General features: G+C 32.9%; 3 protein-coding genes across 3 annotated transcripts in view; 1 reads left to right on the top strand and 2 right to left on the bottom strand.

Annotated features, from left to right (window-relative positions):
- Positions 1-1,959: 1,959 nt before the first annotated feature.
- LOC130653761 (40S ribosomal protein S7-like) lies at positions 1,960-10,475 on the bottom strand. Its single transcript, XM_057456278.1, has 6 exons — positions 10,347-10,475; positions 9,945-10,170; positions 3,926-3,988; positions 3,755-3,816; positions 2,274-2,424; positions 1,960-2,041 (listed from the first exon to the last, which is right to left on the bottom strand). Exons 2-6 carry the CDS (start codon positions 10,161-10,163, stop codon positions 1,973-1,975), a joined length of 564 nt encoding a protein of 187 aa, XP_057312261.1. The 5' UTR covers positions 10,164-10,170; positions 10,347-10,475; the 3' UTR covers positions 1,960-1,972.
- Positions 10,474-13,715, top strand: LOC130653757 (ribonuclease H1-like). The gene is made up of 8 exons (XM_057456274.1): positions 10,474-10,654; positions 11,254-11,338; positions 12,253-12,316; positions 12,392-12,584; positions 12,695-12,752; positions 12,999-13,083; positions 13,152-13,276; positions 13,541-13,715. The coding sequence occupies exons 1-8, from the start codon at positions 10,566-10,568 to the stop codon at positions 13,625-13,627; spliced, it is 786 nt and encodes a 261-aa protein (XP_057312257.1). The 5' UTR covers positions 10,474-10,565; the 3' UTR covers positions 13,628-13,715.
- Positions 13,716-13,964: 249 nt separating this feature from the next.
- The window catches only part of LOC130653737 (intraflagellar transport protein 172 homolog), a 28,382-nt gene continuing 19,774 nt past the window's right edge, over positions 13,965-22,572 (bottom strand). The window contains exons 29-52 of the mRNA XM_057456251.1: positions 22,380-22,428; positions 22,212-22,301; positions 22,015-22,112; positions 21,836-21,896; positions 21,575-21,649; positions 21,339-21,455; positions 21,076-21,218; positions 20,311-20,469; positions 19,693-19,780; positions 19,482-19,574; positions 19,351-19,407; positions 19,203-19,258; positions 18,878-19,109; positions 18,581-18,690; positions 17,965-18,028; positions 17,501-17,704; positions 16,746-16,856; positions 16,539-16,655; positions 16,368-16,463; positions 16,013-16,072; positions 15,632-15,730; positions 15,250-15,397; positions 14,602-14,693; positions 13,965-14,526 (exon numbers count right to left, since the gene is read on the bottom strand). Of these exons, the coding sequence (XP_057312234.1) occupies positions 14,437-14,526; positions 14,602-14,693; positions 15,250-15,397; positions 15,632-15,730; positions 16,013-16,072; positions 16,368-16,463; positions 16,539-16,655; positions 16,746-16,856; positions 17,501-17,704; positions 17,965-18,028; positions 18,581-18,690; positions 18,878-19,109; positions 19,203-19,258; positions 19,351-19,407; positions 19,482-19,574; positions 19,693-19,780; positions 20,311-20,469; positions 21,076-21,218; positions 21,339-21,455; positions 21,575-21,649; positions 21,836-21,896; positions 22,015-22,112; positions 22,212-22,301; positions 22,380-22,428 (2,509 nt within the window). The 3' untranslated portion in view covers positions 13,965-14,436. The remainder of the gene's footprint in view (positions 14,527-14,601; positions 14,694-15,249; positions 15,398-15,631; positions 15,731-16,012; positions 16,073-16,367; positions 16,464-16,538; positions 16,656-16,745; positions 16,857-17,500; positions 17,705-17,964; positions 18,029-18,580; positions 18,691-18,877; positions 19,110-19,202; positions 19,259-19,350; positions 19,408-19,481; positions 19,575-19,692; positions 19,781-20,310; positions 20,470-21,075; positions 21,219-21,338; positions 21,456-21,574; positions 21,650-21,835; positions 21,897-22,014; positions 22,113-22,211; positions 22,302-22,379; positions 22,429-22,572) is intronic.

Here is a 22,572-nt window from a genome sequence, read left to right as displayed (position 1 = left end):
AATTGTAAACATTCGAAATCTTGATTTTGAGAAAGTTTGTGAAATTCGAACGTTTTCCTGATCGAAGGTCGAGATAACGTGATAAAATGTACTCAAGGGACCGTAAACATAAGTCGAGATAAGGAAAGTTCGAGATAACGAGCGTCGACTGTATATCAACAAAGTCAAGCAAATAAGATATATTTTTGACGCTTTTCCTCGAATGTTTTGAAGCCCATAATTCTTTAATGTTTTCACTATTACATTGTTGATTTGATAAATTTTTGCGTAAAGGGTGAACCTAGTTTGATTGTTGATTATAAAATCCCTGCATGCTTTGGTTTGGTCAAAAATATGAAATTACATCCTTTCTGGTTAACGTTCAGTATGAGAATAGGTTTGATATCTTAGGCGATTGTCTCAATCAACTGCAATTGCAATTAACTTGCAGAAAAAAACCAACGAATTTCAGTTGGGGTCGAAGGACAACGTTGACATTGTGAAATCACGGAGTTCTTGCACTCACCAAAGTTTTTCCGATTAAGTTAATAGGTTTTACTACAGATAAAAATCCTGCTAAAGTCCATAATTTTGCAGTCAAAAATGATCATTGTAATACTCAAAAATGATGGCTTGTCATAAATTTAGTTTTCCAGGTCAGAAAACAGTTAAACTTTACGTAGGAAATCTTTGCTTACGAGAAGTTAACATGTCAGTCTCTTATGAACTCATGCAAAATTACTTCTTGGTTTTCGGTTCATTCATGATAGCAGCAAGCAAATGTGCGGAGAACTCGTCGTCGTCAGTAAAACAACAACAGTAAAAAGAACACGGTACTAAAGAGTCGCGCTAAAGAAGAACATTGTTCATTAAATATTCTTCCTCGATTTTTTCAGACCAGAGTTATTTCCAATATTCCAGTTTTATTGAATTTCCTCGCCCGAAGGCGTAGGAAATTCTTTAAAACCGTCGTTTTTTCTTTCGGAGCATTTTTTGAGAAAAAATCGACCCTGGGATTTCACGTTTCTCTGAGAGGAGGATAGTATTGGTATAACTGACTAACTAACCCTGTCCCAAATAATCAATTGAACGTCACAGATTTAAACTTCGTACCCAAACTTCTAAGTACTGGGAAGTCATCTAAATGACGTTTTAGCCAAATTAGTATTTGTTTTCGACAAAATTTGGCACAGTTAACAAAAAAGTATGCTGAACATGGTGACATTAAAATTTTAATTTTTTGCCACCTTAAATGTCATTTTAGGCCAAAATTGGTCCAAAAATTATTACTACTTTATTTTCAACAAAAATTGGCAAAGTTAACAAAGAAAGTATGCTGAACATAATGGTGACATCAAAATTTTGATTTGTGTCACCTAAATGCCATTTTAAGCCAAAATTGGTCCAAAAATTAAAACCACTTCATTTTCGGCCAAATTAGGCTCAGTTAGCAAATGAAGTATGCTGAATATGATGGTGATACAAAAGTTTGATTTTTTGTGACCTAAATGTCATTTAAGGCCAAAATTTGTCCAAAAATTAAAACTACTTTATTTTCGACAAAAATTGGCACAGTTAATAAAAAACGTATGCTGAACATGATGGTGACATCAAAATTTTGATTTTTTGTCTACTAAATGCCGTTTAAGACCATAAACGTTTCAATCGCAAGACTTTCAACCATGAATGATAGGCTGTATTTTTTGTTAGCAATTTATTTCAAAATGTGAGTTTATTATGACACACTTCGTTTTGTTTGCGTTTGTTGTAAGATATGTCACTTGTGTGCTTTATCTTCAGAGCTTCATGAACCAAACCTCTTCGAATGTTTGGCACACAACGAATAAGCAGGTTGTCATCAAATGTTTTGGTAGCAAACGGAAATTCTTAGAGCCCCCAGGGCTTCTTGTTGAAATTGTATAGGGTGTTATGGATAGCAAAAATTTTACCAGTCTACAAAGCGGATAAAAAAACCAAAAGTACATTTCAAAATTTATATTTCAAAACTGAAATGAGTATCTTTGCCAGTCAATTTCTTGTACACGGCGGCAAATGTATCGAGCTAAAATAAAATAAATAAAGTTTACTAACGTTTTTTAATTAAACAATTTAACAATAAAACTTACATACTTAAGATTGTTCAGATTTTAAGCCAGTCATCAAGCCTTGCGGTAAGACTGGGGCGGCGCAAAATCATCATCAAAATCAAAGTCCACAAAAATAATCAAATAGGTTATAAAAAGAAATTGTTTGGCTAATCGAGTTAATTTTTTTAAAGTAGATTAAAAACTTACTTTATGTTCCACTGTAGTTTGCTGAGCCTTTTCCAGTACAACTTTGATCAATCTAGAGGCGTCTAACTTGACTCGGATACTCTTACCAACAATTTCGGATGGATAGCACAAATCATCCAAGATTGAGTCATGAACAGCTGTGAGAGTACGACTAATAATAAGAAGCAGTTGTTATATTTTTTATCTAAACATGTTGACGCAACAATAAATTTGTTGTTTTGATGTTCAGATCAAAAGCCGTTAATCAAACTTAGAAAGTAAGACTGGGGACTGGGGCGGCATAAACCATCACATTGGAATCATCATAACAACTGCATTTAACGAAATTAACAAAAACAATTTTATTAAAAATTGCACTCGTATTTCCTTTTTTTAGCATGTGTGTATTCTGAATGTGACCACGAAGTGTAATCAGACACAATACATAAATAATTGTGTCTTGTTGTGGTGATAACACAAGTAGTACATTTTTAAAGGTTTTAAAAAATATTCAGCAGTAAACAAACTCAGAAAAGGAGGAAAGTATAGTTTATTTGCATGCAAGAAAATACATTGTCAAAAAGTTTTTTTTTTAATAAAACATATTATTTTGTCGCTGTTGATACTCACAAAAAACACATATCTCAGGTACGATTTACAGCATTTAAACTTTACACAGCTTTAAAAAAATGATAACTAAACTGTTACAGTATGAACTTATTCCAGTATATGATTTTCGCCTCTATGAGAGCTTTAAATTTTTGCTTCAAATGGTTTTAGACAATTGGTAGAAAACAGCAGATAATAAGGCAAAACAGCAGATAATAAGGCAAAACAGCATCTAGTTTACGATTAAATGATTACGTTTTTATTATTTTATGGTCTAGTTTGATCAAATATTAAAATAAAATTTTACGGTTAACTACCCTTCTAATAAGTTGTTCACCTAGTTAAATTGTGTTTAAAAACATTATGTAAAACTTTTTTTAAATTTATTACTTGTGTATAATTTCTTTTTAAAAGTTGAAGTTTTAGAAAATAGTTTGAAAAAAAATATGCAATTTACTTGAATGATTATAGGTGTAATTAAAATAGTGTTTTCAATTCCAAAACACATTAGTTTTTAAATTGGCTCACAGAAAGACAATGAGTATTATAATATAGCTTTACCTGTATACTTTATATATCTTCAATTGTATACTAATCCAGAACCAGAACCAGATGTTTTTAAGAATGTTTTTTCGTGATTAAATTTGCACCTTGCACTTTTAAATAACTTGTTTAACTTATTAATTTAGCAACTTGAAAAATTTAAGGAAACCTATTGTAAAAACGTATAAATTGTAACTCTTGACTTGTATTAAAAAAAAAAAAAAAAAAAGACTCGGTGCATGCTAATGTAATTTGGTAACTCATGACTTATCCAATCTCAAACATATAATACACATTGACCTGCCCATAAAAATACATACTTACAGCTTGCAAAAAAAAACAAATCTCACCTTCTTGGTCTCATTTGTTTTTGATTTCGTGTCTTCCTTGTTGGTTTAGGTAAGATTCTCCTCTAAAAAAAAAGAAAAAAAAAAACTATTTCAATTTTAATAAAATGGTAGGTATTTTAATAACAACATAAATTTTATCATAAATATACAAACAGCAGAGCGAAAAGTTACCTGAGCAACAACAACTACATGTTTTCCAGAGAATTTTTTCTCCAACTCTCGTACTAGACGGACCTAGAAAGAAAAACAAAAAGGAATTTTCATGAGTTTTGTAAATATTTTATGAAATTAGTGAGTTTTGTGACAAAACTCACAAATTTAATTCATCTATAGTATCAGCCCTTTTCTGTTCTGAGCGCAGCCCTGTTGTGGTTTATTTTTGAGATTGAACATTCCTGGACACTAATCTGTAACTTAGCTAATGTTATTTTTAAGTTCCTTGTGACTTGCTGAGGTAAAAAAGTAGGTTTACAAAGTAAACCTCGTTCGTTAAATCTATCAAAACAAGTCTGACATAATTGTACCACTGTTGCATAGAAAATAAGGACCAGCACATCACGAGTCTAGAAAATATGCCGTAACTATCCATGGAAGTTTGCTTTACTTATCCAAACCTTGTATTTTATTAAAGATAGATCTATAGAAGAGGCATACATCAATAAAAGCAGTTTAAACGCCACATGGTGGCGTGAATGGAATTTATTTCTTTTATGGCGAAATTGTACCTCTGTACTCTATCTACACATGGAGTTCACAGGGACTGGAACTAGAAAGGAGTCAAATGCACATGCTACTTTTTATTTTTAGCATTTTAAAATAGTAACAACATTTTATGAAACAAGAGCAGACGTATTTAGTACTATTTCTTTATTTTCTGACTCTCTGACCAAAAGATATTTCCAGAAATAGTCTAACAAATACAGCATGGCTAAACAAACTGTACCAGCTCTGTAACTAAAGAACCGGTAAATTTTTAGATCACGTTCATCTAGACCACCATGCTATACGGCGTGCATTCTCACATTTCCAAAATGGCTCTCATCGCGGAAAGTCATTTGTACTCTTTGTTTGAAGAACTACAACAAAAAATTAGCTTCTATAAGCAGGGGAATTTTACTGAATTGTGGATAAGGGATTGTAGAACCATAAAAGTAGCACAGGGAAGAGTTAAAAAAGAATTTAATCCTGGTTTGAAATATTACAAGTTAAAGTATGCATGCGTTAGCGAAGGAAGGTCGTTCAAATCTCGTGGGTCATCAGGATTGCGAACTTCATTGTAAGTATTTTTTTTATTTATGCTTTTTTTGTGGGAAGATTCTCTTACATTGTCAGCTGTTTTATTTTGTAATGTTTTCCATAAAACTATACAACTAGGATGCCCCTTTATCATAGTTGTAAGAGCGTCTAAGGATGGAAAACACTTGCAAGTAAATCCTGTCAGTGAGGTAAGTATGCCTTATTCAATGCATCTACCTGTTCAAATTGTTACATTTTTCTTGGTTAATCTTTGTCTTTAACAATTACAAGATGTCCACCTGCAGTAAAAGGTCTTTTGTATAATTTCCCAAGTTTAAATAAAAAGAACATGAAGCATATTTCCCTGTTTTTAGCCAGTCTGGTAACGGTTTCTTTTATACTCATGCTGCCATTAACATAACATTGGATGTTTTTTTTGAGGTGGAGTTTATGACCGTGACAAATAACGCACCAGAGAATTTAATAATTAGGGCTGTTATTGTGCTAAATGTTTTTGAATAAGTTTTTACAACAATGCAATTCTCACAGTTCGTTAGGAATTGTGTATAACTCCTGTGGTCTAAAGGTAAGATTCTCGTGGAGAATTTCATAAGAGATCCAGGTTCAAATCCTGGCAGGAGTTAAAAGGGCCGAAGGTAATGCCTCTCTTTGATCATGCTAATTTGTTTTTTGCAGATACAGTGTGCAAAAGCAGTATTTGAAAATATGGTGTGTCAAGTGAATAAATAAATATTAAAGTTTTAATTTTAGAATGGTCTCTTCCTATTGCATTTTTTGATCATATATTACTCCAATATCCACTTTTATTTCATAAGTTACTGATTACTTATCTTCTTTAAGGTAGCGGTATGGTAAATAATTACTTTTTTTCACATTTTTTTAAGGAACATTTTACTATTAAAACTGCTCTTTCCAATGAACTAATTTTTATTCCAAAATGTTTCCTCAAAATTGAAGGATTTAGCGTTACAAAATGTTCCACCCCATATGTCTTTGTTCTGGGGATCAAATATTTCTATGCACGAAGTGAGTTATGACTCACGTTTACTAAAAAATCTGACCTTCAGCATTGAGAACTTTCTGCTTACGCAATATTTGCATAAGGTGTGAGATATAAGCGAGACAAAAAGGACTGGAAAAAAGTTAAATTATATAATATAGCATTTCGTCATTTTTTTTATTATTATAAGTTTCTTCTTGTTATCGTGAAAATGTCTTCGAAATCGTCAAATTATCGTAGAAATCCATTCAAAACTTCAAGAAAAAAAAGGAAAAATAAACAATGGAAATTTGATTCCGAGAAACAAAAAGAGCTAAAGGTAATGGATAAAGGATCTTGGTATGATCAAGATAAATTACTGTGAGAACAAGGGATCCAAGTTAATTTTTAAAATGAAAACAAAGCTTCTGTCAGTCAAAGCAAAATTGGAAGTTTGAATTCAGCTCGTCTGACGAAGAAGAAAAATCAGAAAGTGAAATGGAGGTTATGGATGATGAACAATTTTCCCCAAGGCTGTTCATCACTGGATAATATCAATCGAAGCCTTGGAAAATTACTTAAGCGATGTTGCTGTGTGTAAGATGTGCCATGATAAATTGAAGGTTCGTGAAAAAAATCTTTCAGAGCGGGACTGGGTACGAAGTTTCATTTCATTTGTGTGAACAAACATTGAATTAGTTTAGTCTCGAGAGTTTAGTCTCTTTAGTCTTCTTCCAACGACAAAACATTGCCTGGGTTTCCCTCTCTGTTTTTTTTTCTGCAGTGTTTTATTTGCTTTTGGCATTTTTATATTCTTATTGTAACAAATATTTTCACAAAACAAAAATGAAAGTTAAATAGAACCGTTTTCTCGATTATTACATTTCCTGTTTTTGAACATTTATATTCATATTATACCCTCAAACCCCCTGACACGAGAAAAAATATCGTCATATTAGAAACAAATGCGTTGAGAATTATTAATTTTGTTTTATTTTTGTTCAGCGGATTTGGATGCAAAAGTGATTGAAAGAAAAAGGAAAAAAAAAAGAGTTTTATTTTATGATTTACGGTATATTTTCAAAACGATTAAAGTTGAGAAAAAATGAGACACGTGATTTAAATTCAGACTATGCTGAACATGTTGACATATTTTTTTTCTGTAAACTTGTAAGCTTTTGAGACAAATCCCTTCACAGTTGGCCACACCCACTTTTTAAGACTTTCGACTATAATTTTTTTCTGTTACAACATTTTAACTTTTTTTATAATATTGTAGAACAAACTTTTGTTAACAAGTATATATTTACTTTTATGTTTTTTTAAAAGGAAAGTTGAAAAAAAAGGGTTTATACAGAAGAGGTGTAATTTACCATACCGCTACCTTAAAAAAACTTTTAACCAGCACTTTTAGCATCTCTGGGCATGTGGGTTTTTTTTAAATTGTTTTAAAGTCTCTGAACTTAATGTTTTCTTCCACCAGGCTTTCTCTGGTTCTTTAAAATATGTTACTTATTATTAAAATCCACATTAAATTTATATCAGATGCTGAAAGAAAGTCACTAGCTAACAAAACAAGAATAATATTAGAGCACACCCTGGCATCGGCAGCCTGCCACCATCTTTAAATTTAACTTGGAGAATTAGGTTCCGCACAATTCATTAATTTTTTGACTAAAACGAACCATGACCATAGGTAATACTGAGCAGATACATTTTATACGAATTGAAACGATTCTTTCTACGATCCCGTTTTCATGATTTTCAAACGATCTACGGCGATCTTTTCGCTCTCTAAGACCCGGTTTTCATAATTTTTAAACGATCTATGGCGATCCTTTTGTTTTCTACAATCCCATTGTCATGATTCTTAAACGATTTACGGCAATTTTTTTGCTTTCTACAATGCTGTTTCCATCATTTTTAAACGATGTATGGCAATGCAACAAAACGCAACGCAACAAAAATTAATAAAAATCAAGACTCAAGAAAATGAAAAATTACTTTAATTATTTTAATCTTCGTCAAGTAAGTTTAATTTGATCCACCAAAACTGATATTCGAAACTACTACTTTTAGCCGCATACACAAAAATCAAGGCATGGTGAGTATCGAAACAGTTTTTCAAAATAGAATTAAAAAAAACCGGTAGCAATGCACAAAATACAAAGCTATTATAAAAATTTTTTGTATAATCGCTTTGATTTTACATTCTTCGCATAAACATGATTTTACATTAAACTCAAAATCTCTAACGCTTTACGAGTGTCAATTCATTTTAAAATTATACATGTTTTAATAGCTTTTGTGATTGTTAACACTAGCATTTATGTTACATGTAATAACAAAAGGATTCATCAAATCTTATTGTTATGACTCGCGCACAACAAAAACAATAGAAAGCAATTAAGTTCATATGTAAACAAAAGATATGCGAAGGGTCTTTATGTAGACATAAGATCGTTACACGACGGCGTAAAACTTGCGTGCATGCAAAGTCACATTTAAGCAGTACTGCAGGAAATTCCACGAAGAAAACAACACGCGTGCTACACATCGCACGCGTAAATCTATTTTAGAAAATTTGCGCGTGCGTTTTCCCGATTTTTTTCCTGGTTTATTTCACTCTTATCAGTCCCACAAGTTTTCTTTAAATGGTGTAAAATATTAACAAAACACCTTGTTGTAGGAAGTAATTTATAATAGGTAAATATACCCTATAATAATTAAATTTAAACAGTGGACGAAGAGACGCTGACACGTGCTACACGTTGCACTATTGAAATGGTCTGCCATTTTGTTTTTAGTGCTATTTATCCCCAACATTGTTCCCAGGGTTATATTCTCTCCGTAGGTTATCTATTATCTATAACAATGGTAAAAATGGGAGTCATTTTTTCTTTATTGAGGTTTTATTTTAAATTTAATTTTGAAAAAAAACGTTCAACATACATTTAATTTCACATAGGCAGAAAAAACCATATTTAATTTAAACACAGGGAAAAAAAACACGGTATTTAATTAACTTTTTTAAAAAAAATTAATTTAACCACAAGTGATTATAAACTGTTTTTAATGAGACAGTTGAAGCTGTGGATGTAAAACGGTTGATTTTTGGAATACAGTTTTTAATAGTTAAATGCTTAAAGCATAGCCTTAAGCGGCAACATTAACTACGCTATAGAAAATCGACTTTTATAATTCCTTCGTTGATATTTGCTATTTTACGCAAGTAAAGAGCGTAATTTGCGCGTGCGTTGAATCGCACGCCTTAATAGCTGTTGCGCGTGTGTGGGCGCGTGCAATCGCACACGTCTCATGGAATTCCCTGTACTGTACCCTGTTCTAAATTAATTTCTTGTATGTAAATTATCTTTTCGTGGTGCTGTTAAAACAAAGATTAAAAAAAATATGGAAGGTAAATAAGGAAATCACTTTAAATTTTATACGATTTTGCATGTGTGCTCAATCGCATGCCTTAGACGTTTTACGTGTGTGGGCACGTAAAACGCCTCTCATGGCAAGACCTGAACTGGCACTCTAAGTCTAATGAGTATCTTACAAAAAAAACGACACTAACTTTTACGGGAAAAACGGTTCTCTAAGTATCACTGCAAAAAAACTGGCACTTTAAGTCTACTGTCTTTTACGAAAAAACCTGGCACTTTAAGCTTCAGAATGCTTATAGCGTAAAGCACAGGTAGGTCTTATACACCATTCACGTTGATTATTTAAACTGCATTGTTGAGATCCAGAAGGTGTAATACTTTATTCAGTTAACAAATATCATGTCATTTTCTTAAATATCTTTGCACACATGGCATTTTCAAATTTACCAGTTCTTTAAGCGATTTTGAGCTTAAAAAAGCAGCACCATTGCACTAGCCAGGTTCTAACAAATATGTATAGATGGGTAGTTACATTTATTCTTCACCCAGTATGTAAAATTATTACCTGAATCTTTTGGAATTGTCTTAATAGTGGCACTGGAACAAAGATGATCAGACATTTCTTTTTATCACCAACATCAAGCTCTTTTGCTCCAGTTATATATAATTCTCTCAATTGTGTCTTCAATTCCGAGTTTACTTCTAGCTCTAATAAAGCCTCACCAATAGACTTTTCAAGGTCATCAGGCTGCTCTCCACCAGGTTTTACTATTTTAGCGAACATTGCTGGCCTGAAATTGTAGTAAAATATCTTTAACAATACCATGCATAAATACATTAAAAAGTAGCCATCAAAGGTTATTCCAAGCAAAATCTTGCCCTATAAACATTTAGTAATGACTTTGTATAAACCATAGCGAAAATACAGCCATTATATTCATGATAAATGAACGAATTATTGTTGTACCTCAGCTTCGTAGCCTTCGTTCTTGGCTAGATTCAAAAGGTTCATTTGCGAGCGGAGTCCATATTTTACCCCCAGACTTTTCTTATTGTCTCGTCGTGGCAAAAAGCTAACAAACTTGTACCCTGTTACGGACTGTAGAGGCGAGACAACAACAACTTTTAAAAATGGTAGATTCGCCACGAGCTTAAGCAAAGGATCGAACAGTTTTTTTGTTTGTTCATGATTCGAATAATTTTGTGCAGGATATATTCCACCATGCCTTTTTATGCTGTCCGTGTTGGAAGACATCCAGGAATTTACAATACATGGTTTGTTTTCAGATGGAATCTAGCTTGATAGACAAATATAATCAAAGGGATTCCTGCATTGGAATGATATTTTTATATGTTATGGAGGATAAAAAGTTTGTTATCAAATTCCTTTGGAATTTTTTAAAAATCTTTTTGCGTTCTCAAGTTATTCCAGATTTAAATATTTAAAATCTGAGAACTTATGATTTCATAAATACTTTTCTATAAAATGGTGACGTTGCATTTAATTAAAGATGAGATCACTTTTAAGCTACAAAACTTCCCATATGTCAAGATATCATCAAGAGTATAAGTCCACACTGCTTGGATATTTTGTAAGTTTGCAAGATATTCAAATTATTAATTTATGCCTACTACCTTATTACATCATATCATAAGGTCAGATTGAAATCTTTAAAGCTATAAATATCTCAGCAACAAAAAAAGATTTTGAAAAAAAAACTCCAAAAAGACTTGATAAACAATTTTTTATCCTCCTTAACATTCAAAAATACCATTTTCAATGCATAAATCCCAGTAAAATTTCAGCAACGGATTGACTGTGTTTTGTTGCGAATTAGGCATGCAATAAAAGAAGTAATTACATTTTTTTACAGGCCAGAATGCCAAAATGAAGTAAAAGGATTTCCCAATGCCAGATATAAAAAGTTTAATTCGCAAGAAGAAGCTAAAGATTTTGTGGTATTTTCAATTCCTTCTAATTATTTATTATTGTTTCTAGGAATAGTTACCTAGCTATAGTTTTTTATAAGCAACTAAGTAAGTGATCATGTCTCTTGTTTCATTTTTAGGTTTCTATATTGAGAAAACTAACTTAACTCCAGAAATAAGTTAGGACGTGACTTTAAGACTCTGGGAAACAGCTACGCTTCATGTCTTCTTATTTTCCTGTTTTTTTTTTAATATGATCTATAACTTATGTATGCTGACGAAAATTACCTAATCTACAGAGATGTGACTTTAAAGGCTAAAGATATGCTTACCATGACCTTAGTTATTTTGGAGATTTTTGTCCCGATATGTTTAGAGTCTTACAATTCTAAATGGTGTATAATTGTGATCTTCACAAAACAGTCTAAATTCAAACATTATAAATAGAATAATTCGGACATTCAAATGCACTTTCAACTCAACATTAGTCTTATTTCACTAGGAAATTATTATAATTATAAAGACTTTAATCATTAAGCCATAATTCCGACAGAAGAAGTTCCTAAGAGAACTTTTGTGAAAACAACGCGACGCTTATAAGCTCTAGTTTATTTTAAATGAAGAAACTTTTGCGAAAAGATATTGTACGATTTTGCGATTCTTAGCATCAGTTCCAGCAAATTTATCTTGAAATAGACTTCGCGAAAGTTAATTCTCGCAAACTTTTTTTACTTTGTAGCTATTTTCTATTAGGGTTAACGTTTTCTATAATATCGTTAATCAACTTTTTGAATCGATCTAAAATTGTGTCATTTTATCTTTTCTGAGGGGCAATCGCGAGAGTTATTTTCTATAATTTTGAAATTTTTTGACCTCATGTAAGTTGTTTTCACAAAAGTATCTTCCTCTAAAGTAACAATTATATGGTTTTTCTTATACTCTAGGGAAATACAACCCATCCATCGCCTTTACTAGCAGTTAAAAAAACAATACCATTCAAAAATAAAAGTATTTTTTTAACTTCTTTTACGATTGTTGTGTTGTTACTGCTGTATCTACGTTGACACATACTTTGTTTTACAGGTGAGAGCATCGCATCAACGCTTCTTAAAAACACAAACCTAGTTTCGCCTGAGGGTTGCACGAGGCACGAATTTACCAAACGGGAAAGCTTTCCAACTGCACCTGTTGTTTATACTGATGGATGCTGCCTTAACAATGGCTCCGCTCGTGCAATTGGGGGCGTGGGCGTCTATTGGGCACCTTTTCACCCAAAGTACATCATTTTTCAATTCATCGCACACGGATCTCTGATAAATAGCCCAGGGTACTGTAATCTGAGATAGAGATCTGTAAATATATACTTGTGTTTTTATCATTTTGTAGGAACATCAGTGAGTACTTAGATGTTCGTAAGCCGACGAATCAAATAGCAGAACTACGGGTAATGTCGTCTATTTTAGTACGCAGCTTTTATCTCTTTTTATTGCGTCTTAAATTTTTGTACACTCCATAAAAATGTAAATTTTTGCGGTTTATTTATCAATCCAACTCTTCGACAAATAATCATTTTTGATTAATAGTTTAATCATTATCTTCGCGAAATATTTTGAAGTTTTTTTAAAACTAATACAATCGTATAAGCGAGGCTATAACAATAGAGTAGATTTAGCCGATATGTATCTTTCAGGCCGCATCAAGAGCGTTAGAAGTTGCATTAGAGATGAACCTTTCATCGTTGGAACTTCGTACTGACAGCGTATACACGATAAAATGTGAGTTTTGCATTCAACACAATTGCACACCTAAAAGATGAGCGGACTATACTATCAATTCTTTTTAGCCATGACAGAGTGGATTCAGCGATGGGAGGCAAATGGCTGGAAAACGTCTACGCAAAAGGATGTAACGAATAAGGAAGAAATGTTAAGGTTAAGCGCTTTGTGCAAAAAGATAAATGTGAAATGGGTATGTTGTAGTAAACGTGTACACTTTTATAAATACAAACAATTCATTTTTCGCACTTCGCCCTAAACATTGTGTAGTCGTTGTTTACCTGGGTAAGTTTATTTGACAAATCGTTTACTTTCAAAGTATTTATTTCATTTAACTATTATTTATCACTTTTGGTATTGTTTATACAAAAAGGTGTATACATTAGTCTGTCTTAAGTATCGGCACAATTTTAAAGAGAATCTTTGAGTAATTATAATATATTTTTTTTACGAACAGGTTCATGTCAACGGACATCAAGGTGTATATGGTAACGAGGAAGCCGACAGATTAGCACGAGACGGAGCGCTGGGGAGGGGACTGTGACACAAGTTTGAGACATATTTGTAAATATTTTTTGACATTATTTTTTTTTAAATTTTTGTTTTCGCTTGCAAAAAGCTTAATTTAAAAAGTTTCGCCTTTTCACGTTATTTTCGGTTAATTTTCGCAATTCTGGGTATTGCTTTTAACCGCCAAATCAATTTAAACGCTTTCCTCTACTTCGAATCGAGAAATTTTAGAAATTCTTTACTGACACAGCGCGTACCCGGATTATAATCAAAATAAATGTCTTTGTTTCTGAACCGCAGTAAAAGTAATTATACATTTCAAATACCAGATTCACGCGAGTGTAGAATTACAAAGCAAAAAAGAAACTAACTCAAAGTTAGGCTGATAAATTAATAAATAAACTTATAATTACAATCTTTCTAAACACAGTCTACACATGACTTCCGCCGTAAAATGGTAATTTTTAAGGTCGTTTTCCATCAAAGTCAGTAGTTGTTTTGCAACTGTTATGGAGATACATTCGTTGTGCAGCATTCAGTTCCATTAAAGTGGCAACAGCAGTTGGTCAACAATTTTTTTTATTATAATGAAAACCAACCTTTATAAAGAATATTTAACCTTAAAGTTTTAACCTTAAATTCGAAGAATACAATCATTATTTTACAACATCCAGCGCGGAGAAATGTCGCAAATGTATTTTACAGCGAAATTCAACTGTCGTAAAAAAAATCACTAAATTATATAATCCATAATTAAAAAAAATCTGGTTCGAATTATCTAATTTACATTAACTTTATGCACATCTAAAAAAATCCACTTTGTTATATATATACTTCTTATATTCACATGAATGAGAAAGTTGAATTTGGTGAAGAACCACACCATTGTGTTAGGAACCTGAGGACATCTTGACATTCTGAACTATGGGAAACCTAAACAAAAAAAATAAATATGTTATCTGAGAGGTCATATTTTCATTATACCGATTTCTTAAAACTTTAAATTACCTTTGTAGTCATGGCAAATTTGTTCCAGTCATCTTTATTTGCAACCTTTCCTTCATTTTTAAATTCAAGCTTGTTTCTCAAAACAGGATATCCTAGTAACATTGAACAAAAAATTTTAGAAAAAGGATTGGCAACTATCAATAGTTTAAATAACTGACAACAGTTAGTAGACAACAGGACGTGTACAAAATATGTAGACTAGTAGACAACATGACGTGTACAAAATATTGTAGACTAGTAGACAACAGGACGTGTACAAAAAATTGTAGACTAGTAGACAACAGGACGTGTACAAAACATTGTAGACTAGTAGACAACAGGACGTGTACAAAATATTGTAGACTATAGTAGACAACAGGACGTGTACAAAATATTGTAGACTATAGTAGACAACAGGACGTGTATAAAATATTGTAGACTATAGTAGACAACAGGACGTGTATAAAATATTGTAGACTAGTGGACAGCAGAACGTGTATAAAATATTGTAGACTATAGTAGACAACAGGACGCGTATAAAATATTGTAGACGAGTGGACAGCAGAACGTGTATAAAATATTGTAGACTATCCTTTGTGCGTTTTTATTTGTGACAAGTACACTAAAGTATGTGGATCCTGTCAGCCTGCATTTTTAATAATACCATACCAGATATGACGCAAGGTAAAGAATCTGAGTTTGGAGCTATCAAGGAAGCTTCGTAGCAACCACGCTCGTCAACAGGTAATATTTGTTCCACTTTCTGATCCATTGACACAGCTAACACCCACTCTTTTACTTCCTCAAGTTGATCTTCCTAATATATAAAATATATTGTTTCAAAATTGACAAACGCTGTCTTTACCCTAATTTTCATAATTGTTTTAGTATCAAGGCGAAGTTCCACACGCACGTACTCTGTAAATTTGCAGTTAACAATTTTGGATATGGTAAGTTGCAAGTTGGAAACTAATATTATCCTTGCAAGAAAAGATGTAAGCTGTAGTAGTAAGCTGTAATAGTAAGCTATCGTTTCTAAAAAAAACCGTACGTTGAGGTATTGAGATTCTGGAACGGGAACCTCCAATGGAATATCAGTTTCAAGAAAATCTGTATTATCCATGTTATCCAAACTGCCTTCTTCGATGCCCTAAAATAAATTTACAATATTTTTTCTAAAATACATTTACAATATTTTTCCTCAATTTGAATTATTAGTTGACATGGAATTCTTTACACACACAATCTTACAAAATTAATTGTGTTTGTTTTTGAGAAATTGTACACTGTTTTTTAAAAGAAAAAGTAAATGACATCCCTGTGTTATTACTGAAGCATTTTAAGGAACATGTAAAAGTTACTTTTGAGGACTGACTTAGATGAAAATATGCTACTGATGCGAACTTGAGAAATATAACAGCCAGTTACTTACTTCACTCAAATCCAAAAACCTGTTCAGGAAGACAAACGCCATGTTCTCCCAGCCAATTGTCTAAGAAAAATATTTTTTTTTACATTTTTACTTTAAAATATATCAAACGCATCAGCTATATATGGGTCCTAAGTTTTCAAGTAGACGATTTCAATGCATTAAAATACTAAGCGTAATTTAGCGTATTTAGCTGCGATGTTTTAAGATTCAAAAAATTCAGCAATAGAGAAAGTTAAAAATTGTGGAATGTGCGCCAAACGAAAAACATTTCAGCCTAAAATTAGCAAAAAAAATTACCAATAGCTTATTAAAAATTCACAAACTATACAAAAGTTTGTTACATCATTATGCTTACCTTACATGCTGTGCCTGCTTCATAAAATGCTTTATCGCATGGAATAATATCCGTATATCGAAGTAATGAAACTGCTATCTTCGTACAAATCACTTCCTAAAAAACATTTTATCACCAATGTAACTGATATTGTACAGCGCATCTAGATACACGTATAGAAAATATGATTACCAATGAACTGTGAGGTTTCGCAGCAGCTCTGACTGCATAATAATGTGAAATAAGTAACATCTTGGAGAAAATCTCCATGACGGCAGGATTCGTTGGTTGTTTTGTAAATCCCTCGCACTATATAATGTAAAAAAGAATATCAAACATTTGAAAAGCACAATAAAAAACACTTTTAAGATTCACGTAGTGGAAAATATAGTCACTTACAAGGTTGTAAAGCATTGTTCGTAAGTCTGACCACACTTTATATGACTCAGCACCATCTAAACCTGGCTGTCGAACCAAATCTTCTACTAATCGTTTATAGATGTTAAAGTTCTAAAAAAAAAATAAAAAAATCACAGATTCACGTAACTGACGAAGTTTACCGACTGAGAGAATGTTGAGCTTGGAGTTGATGGAAGTAAAACGAACTTTACTAACCAACATTCGCACGTGCGGACCTATCGCAACTAAATGCATGCAACGCACAGCGAAGGTTGAACAATTGGCGCTCGAATTTAAAACGCTATGCTTCAGAAAAGCAATTTCAAAAACAGGACGTGTGCAACGCTCAGTGATTGGTTAAAAAATTCAAGTCATTTAGAAGTTAGCCTTCTGGTTCCAAAAATTGGTTCACCAGACCGCATACACTTGACGTATGCGTACGAACGTCGTATTTCCACGCGCACGCAAAGATGCTACGTGGAGGTGGCCTTAAAATACAGAAGAAATCTATGAAAACAACATGCACTTTTGTACCTTCGCTGTACTTGTTTTACATTGGACGAAAAAAAAAATGAAAAATATAAACACCAAAGAGACATATGACACAATGCGGTCCAACAAATGCGGTTTTTAATAATATGAATTTCCCCAGAGTGCGTTAACACAATACGAAAATAACAGCTAAAATATACTAGCTGCATAGGTTGCGTTGAAAATATTTGTAATAAAATGTTAAATTGTGAAATAAGATTTACCTGTGAGTTTGGTGGAGCTCCATGTTGAACAAATAAGGACAAGGCACGGACATGATCTTTTTCTTTTATTAAATGTGCAGCATAAAGGGCTACATACTTGGTTAGCACATCATAACTTTGCTGTTCTGCTTCTTGAATACATTTCTCCCATTGTTGCTGCTCGACATACATATCTAGAGCTGCTATCACATCCACACCAATCAACTAAAAGGTAACGATAATGATAACGACGGACCTAAAGCGACAGCGGCCCTAAGACAAGGACGCCCCAAGTTTTACTTAATTCTAAAAATTTCACCGTCAAACTTTCATAGCTAAGCATCTGACGACCATTTTTATAATTACGCCCCCACCAAAAATATGAATGCCAATGAGGGCGGACGTTATCAGGGCCAATAAAAAAGAAAAATATGTAAATAATTTGTAAACGTAGGCAATATTATTAACATACTTGATAAACTTACCTTGTCCGCCATTTGTTTACTCTTTAAGTATTCGACGTATTTCTCTTCCACATAGTCCTCATACCTAATACCACAATTTTTAGGAATGTTAGAAAAACTGACTCCCCAAAATTAAAGCATGACTGTCTGCTTTAAACTAATATTAGTATCAAAGGCATAGGCAGAATCCTAGTGTGCATAATTTGAATCGATATTTTGATCAGATTTTTAGAACGGAAGGTTGTAAACTAGGGTTTTGCCTCTCGACTATGCTAAGACATGGTTTTATGAACGTCATGAACCTAAAGGCTATTTTACACTTCAATAAATTTTTTTCGTGGAACGGAACGGACTAGAGAAAAAAAGCTTCATATTTTTACCCCACGTGAGTGGAAAATCTTTCTTTCTGTTCCGTTGTAAAGAAAGTAGAATCGAGTTCAACTTTTTCATTCCGCACGAAACGACAGGTAGAAAATTAGTTAGCCAATTAGATTTTTTTATCTCGTGAGAATTTTCGTGGGAAGTGTTTACTTCTTGTTTTAAAATGTGCGCAATATTTTTAAGTGGAAATTGTCAGCAGAAAATTTTCTGTTCTGCTTTCTTGAAGTAGAAAATAGCGTATTTTTATAACACTTACTTCGGCGCCAAATCGGATGCAATTGAACGAGCCTCAGCCCACATATCTCCTGAAATACACGCTGTAATAGCTTCGCGGTACAACTTCACGGCTTGGTACAAATCTGAAGCCTATATTGGTAGATAAATAAGATAATGAAAAACTTAAAATTACATCATTGTATCTTCAACTACGCGTTTTTAGTCATCTTGTTATTAAAAATTATGTTAATATAAAATAACTATTTCCGCCAATTTTCAATCAAAGAGAATGTTTTCTGATTCGTTCATAATCTCAGAGTTGCAAAACGAGACTTACCGTTTCATACATATCAACCTCCAGGAGACGTTTACAGACTTCTTGAGCAATACTGATCGCGCGATCTTTAGAAAATTTGACTGCCAACTCAACAGCTTTTGTATACACTTCTTCTAGCAACGATTTATTTGTAGTCATATCAGTTGTGATGCGCAAGTACAAATCAATAGCGCGATTGTATTCATTTCTTGTCTCCCAGTCACGTGCTTGTGTCACCAAAGATTCCGCTCCTCTATAGAGTCAAGAATCACGTTAAGAAGAGTCTTGGGTAAGCAAGGCTTTACTAAGAGAAGTAAACGAGACTTGAACAAAAACTTAAACTCACTTGTCACTGTTACTCGTTGTTGCAATACGATCATATTCATCTTGGAAACTAGCAAGCTGAAAAAAATAATTAAATTGTCAAGATTACTGAATTTTACCAAGATAAAAGGAATTAATGAGTGTTACGCAAAAGTGAAAATTATGAAAACCTTGTGAGGTAGGTACTCCTTGGCAATTCGAAGAATATCAGGCCATCGGTCGTAGTCCTAAATCATCGAAGGAAGTGTCAAAACATGTTTAACACACAAAAGAGGTACTTTGGTGTTAAATATGTTCATACCCTATAAAACTTTATACAAAGTTCAGGTCGCTGTGCACGAAGCAAGAAGGTTTCTCCATCAGCAAATTCTTGATTATCGAACGAAACACGCGCCTAAATAAAGGAAAGAATTAACAAAGAAGAATAAGCGCCATACCAATATGCTGTACAGGATAGACGGTCAATATATTGGTGACAGCCTAGGAAAAATTTAAAAGTTACAACATGTCACCTGTCCAACTAACACGTCAACCAAACTTTCGGGATCGTATTCTTCAGCAACTCTTTTAGCTTCATCCCAATCTGCTTGATGGATATACCTGTCGAAAAAGAAAGTTTTTGATGAGAAGTCACCATTTTTTTAGATTTGTGTTTAATAGACCTATTGTTTTTAACATATAACCGCAGCATGATACTTTTATTAAAAACAGAAGGGTTTAGCAGAATATGCAAAACTACGCTAACTAAAAGTAACAGAACAGCTTTTAGCCCCAAATACCTTAAGGATAAAATATTTTTCGAGTTTAGCGAATTAACTTCGAATTAAACCCTCGTGATAAATTTGATTTTCTGTAATACTGAAAAAAAGTAGTTCAATAGCAAAAGTACCCTCTTCCCTTTACTTTCATTCACACTTGATTATAATGGGAAATTCTTAAAATTACTTTACTCCAAAATTTTGAATACCCCAACATTGGGAAAATAAATTCCTGCGGAAAAGTTAATTTTAGGCCATTCGCGAAATTAAATTCCCGCGAAAATTTGTTTCCTCTTATGGTGAACTAGTAGCGTTGTGTAATATTATTGACATTGCATGTGATATTTAAAACAAAAGGTATAACATTCTTACATAAGTACAGCTTCTTTGGGTCTATCTGCTTTTATGAATTGTTCCTCTGCAGTTTTAAACTTTCCTTCATCTTCAAGAAACATGGCGTATTTTAAGTAGATTCCAGCTAACTTTTCTTTGCTAAACGTTCGCGACAACTCGAATGCAAAATCAAATGCCCTACAAATAAAATAAACAAACTAAGCAAACGAAAACAAAGAACAAAATAACACAGACAAAATAACACAACCAAATAACACAAACAAAATAACACAGACAAAATAACACAACCAAATAACACAAACAAAATAACACAAACAAAATAACACAAACAAAATAACACAAACAAATAACACAAACAAAATAACACAAACAAAATAACACAAACAAAATAACACAAACAAAATAACACAAACAAAATAACACAAACAAAATAACACAAACAAAATAACACAAAAAACTGCACAATAAATTAAAGAAAGTAAAAATTATGAATTTTACATATTTTTCTTGTTCAACCTTTAGTGCAAATTCCAACTCCCATTAAAGCATCTACTGTCACAGTTCTCAATTCAGTATCTGTGTATGCGCATTAGAATTATTTAGCCGCAACTTCGAAAGCGTTAAAGTGCCTGCAGCCAAAATTCCGAAAACGCTGTCACATTTAGCACCATGGGGACATATTACGCGAGACGTCTACACTTAGCAACGCCTAAGAATGCTTTAATTGAGACTGGCCTTAGTATTTTTTTAGTCAGAAAAATGTACCAGTACTAAATGTCATACGTTGTATCAACAGCATATTCCACACACTGTTCCAACAAGTTAAGTTTCTGCAAAAGTTTTATAGCAGAATCACCGCCCAAGTTCTTCGCCCACAAGTACGCCACTTGCTTAGCTATGGCTGCTCCTCCATGTTGCTTTGCAATCTAAAGATTGTAAAGTTCGTGAAAGAAAAAGACAGATAAAGGAAGTCTGTGAAAAAAAAAATTAAAAATTGTAAAAAGAAAATACAACAGGGATGAGAAAAGTAAAAGTAAAAATCATACCCTGAAAGCATCTTCCCATAATTCATTGCTTCTGTACATATTAATAGTTGCTTTCCAATCGCCTGCTTCGATATAGTGATGTTCAGCTGTACTGTACTGGCCTTCTACTTCCAGCTCCTAGATAATACAACACCCTCAGTTAGCATACATGTTTTAACTTAGTCATGATTCGGTAAAAGAATAAGGTGCAACGTTCAGAATAAAGAAAAAAATATTTATTTGAGCTGAATTGTAACCTTAGCTAGATGTAGATGTGTATCGGTGATGAGATCTTCATGAAATTCATGAACAAGTCGAATCATTTGATCAAACTAAATTATAAAGAAGACATAACACATCACAAAACGGCGTTTTTACTGCAACTTGATGTTACTGAATAGTTTCTATTTAACTAACAACTCCAAATATGCATACAGGGATTGAAATTATAGTATCAACCTAGGTGAAATTATTGTAAAATACAGGACGGTGGTGGATTAAAGAAGAGTAAAACGCACCATTTTGACACGCTTGTACATGTTTATAGCAAGGTCAGCTTCATCAACAGTAATATACAGTCTATGGAAGACAAGCAAAATTAAATTATCACACCAAACTTAACGCGATTTATCTTGTTAAAAGAACTACATGTTAAGAGAACGAAATCACTTTTTTTGCAGAGAGAAAATAATCTGACCTTTCTGCTTCTTTAAATCTCCCTTGTGATTCCAATTCTTCAGCTTGAGTAATATATAGACTAGAGACTTCCTCAGGGTTCATGCATCGGACGGCAAGCTTTAAAAAGGACAAGTTAAAATGTCGTTTTCCATTACGTTTGTTAAAACATACACAGCTGATAAAGAAAAAGTATCTCAGTACAGAATCTCACATTACCTTATGAGCAGCTTCATATTTATTTGCTTTTGTGTACATCTCCACCGCAGCTCTTGGTAAACCAGCACGAACATAAAATCTTTCCGCAGCCTGAAAGAAGAAAAGGTAACATGTCTACACAAAGGTGGCGTTTTTTGAATAAAAAGCATGAGGGAGTGATACACAAACCTGGTATTCTTGAACATGAGCGTAATGCTTAGCGAGAATAAGATAATATCTAAAACGGAGAAGCAATATATGTCTTCAGTCGTCAACAAAGATATCATTATAAAATAATTCTTTATCCAAATTTATATTGACCTCTAAGTCATCACTTGTTTGATGGAATACAGAGAAAAAACATTTAAAACAAAACAACGTT

This window comes from Hydractinia symbiolongicarpus, chromosome 8 (genome assembly GCF_029227915.1).
Source record: "Hydractinia symbiolongicarpus strain clone_291-10 chromosome 8, HSymV2.1, whole genome shotgun sequence".
NCBI lineage: Eukaryota > Metazoa > Cnidaria > Hydrozoa > Anthoathecata > Hydractiniidae > Hydractinia > Hydractinia symbiolongicarpus.
Note: the sequence above shows the minus strand (reverse complement) of the source record. Positions and strands in the feature narration are given on the sequence as shown.

What these genes read in the sequence shown, in the direction of transcription:
- LOC130653761 (XM_057456278.1), bottom strand. Translation starts at nt 10,163, where the DNA reads ATGTTCGCTAAAATAGTAAAACCTGGTGGAGAGCAGCCTGATGACCTT. An exon ending in ATGTAGTTGTTGTTGCTCAG is followed by an intron (nt 3,817 to 3,925) that starts GTAACTTTTCGC and finishes CTTTTTTTTTAG; the next exon opens with AGGAGAATCTTACCTAAACC. An exon ending in AAACAAATGAGACCAAGAAG is followed by an intron (nt 2,425 to 3,754) that starts GTGAGATTTGTT and finishes TCTTATTATTAG; the next exon opens with TCGTACTCTCACAGCTGTTC.
- LOC130653757 (XM_057456274.1), top strand. Translation starts at nt 10,566, where the DNA reads ATGATTCGAATAATTTTGTGCAGGATATATTCCACCATGCCTTTTTAT. An exon ending in AAGAAGCTAAAGATTTTGTG is followed by an intron (nt 11,339 to 12,252) that starts GTATTTTCAATT and finishes CTTATACTCTAG; the next exon opens with GGAAATACAACCCATCCATC. An exon ending in ATCAAATAGCAGAACTACGG is followed by an intron (nt 12,753 to 12,998) that starts GTAATGTCGTCT and finishes TGTATCTTTCAG; the next exon opens with GCCGCATCAAGAGCGTTAGA.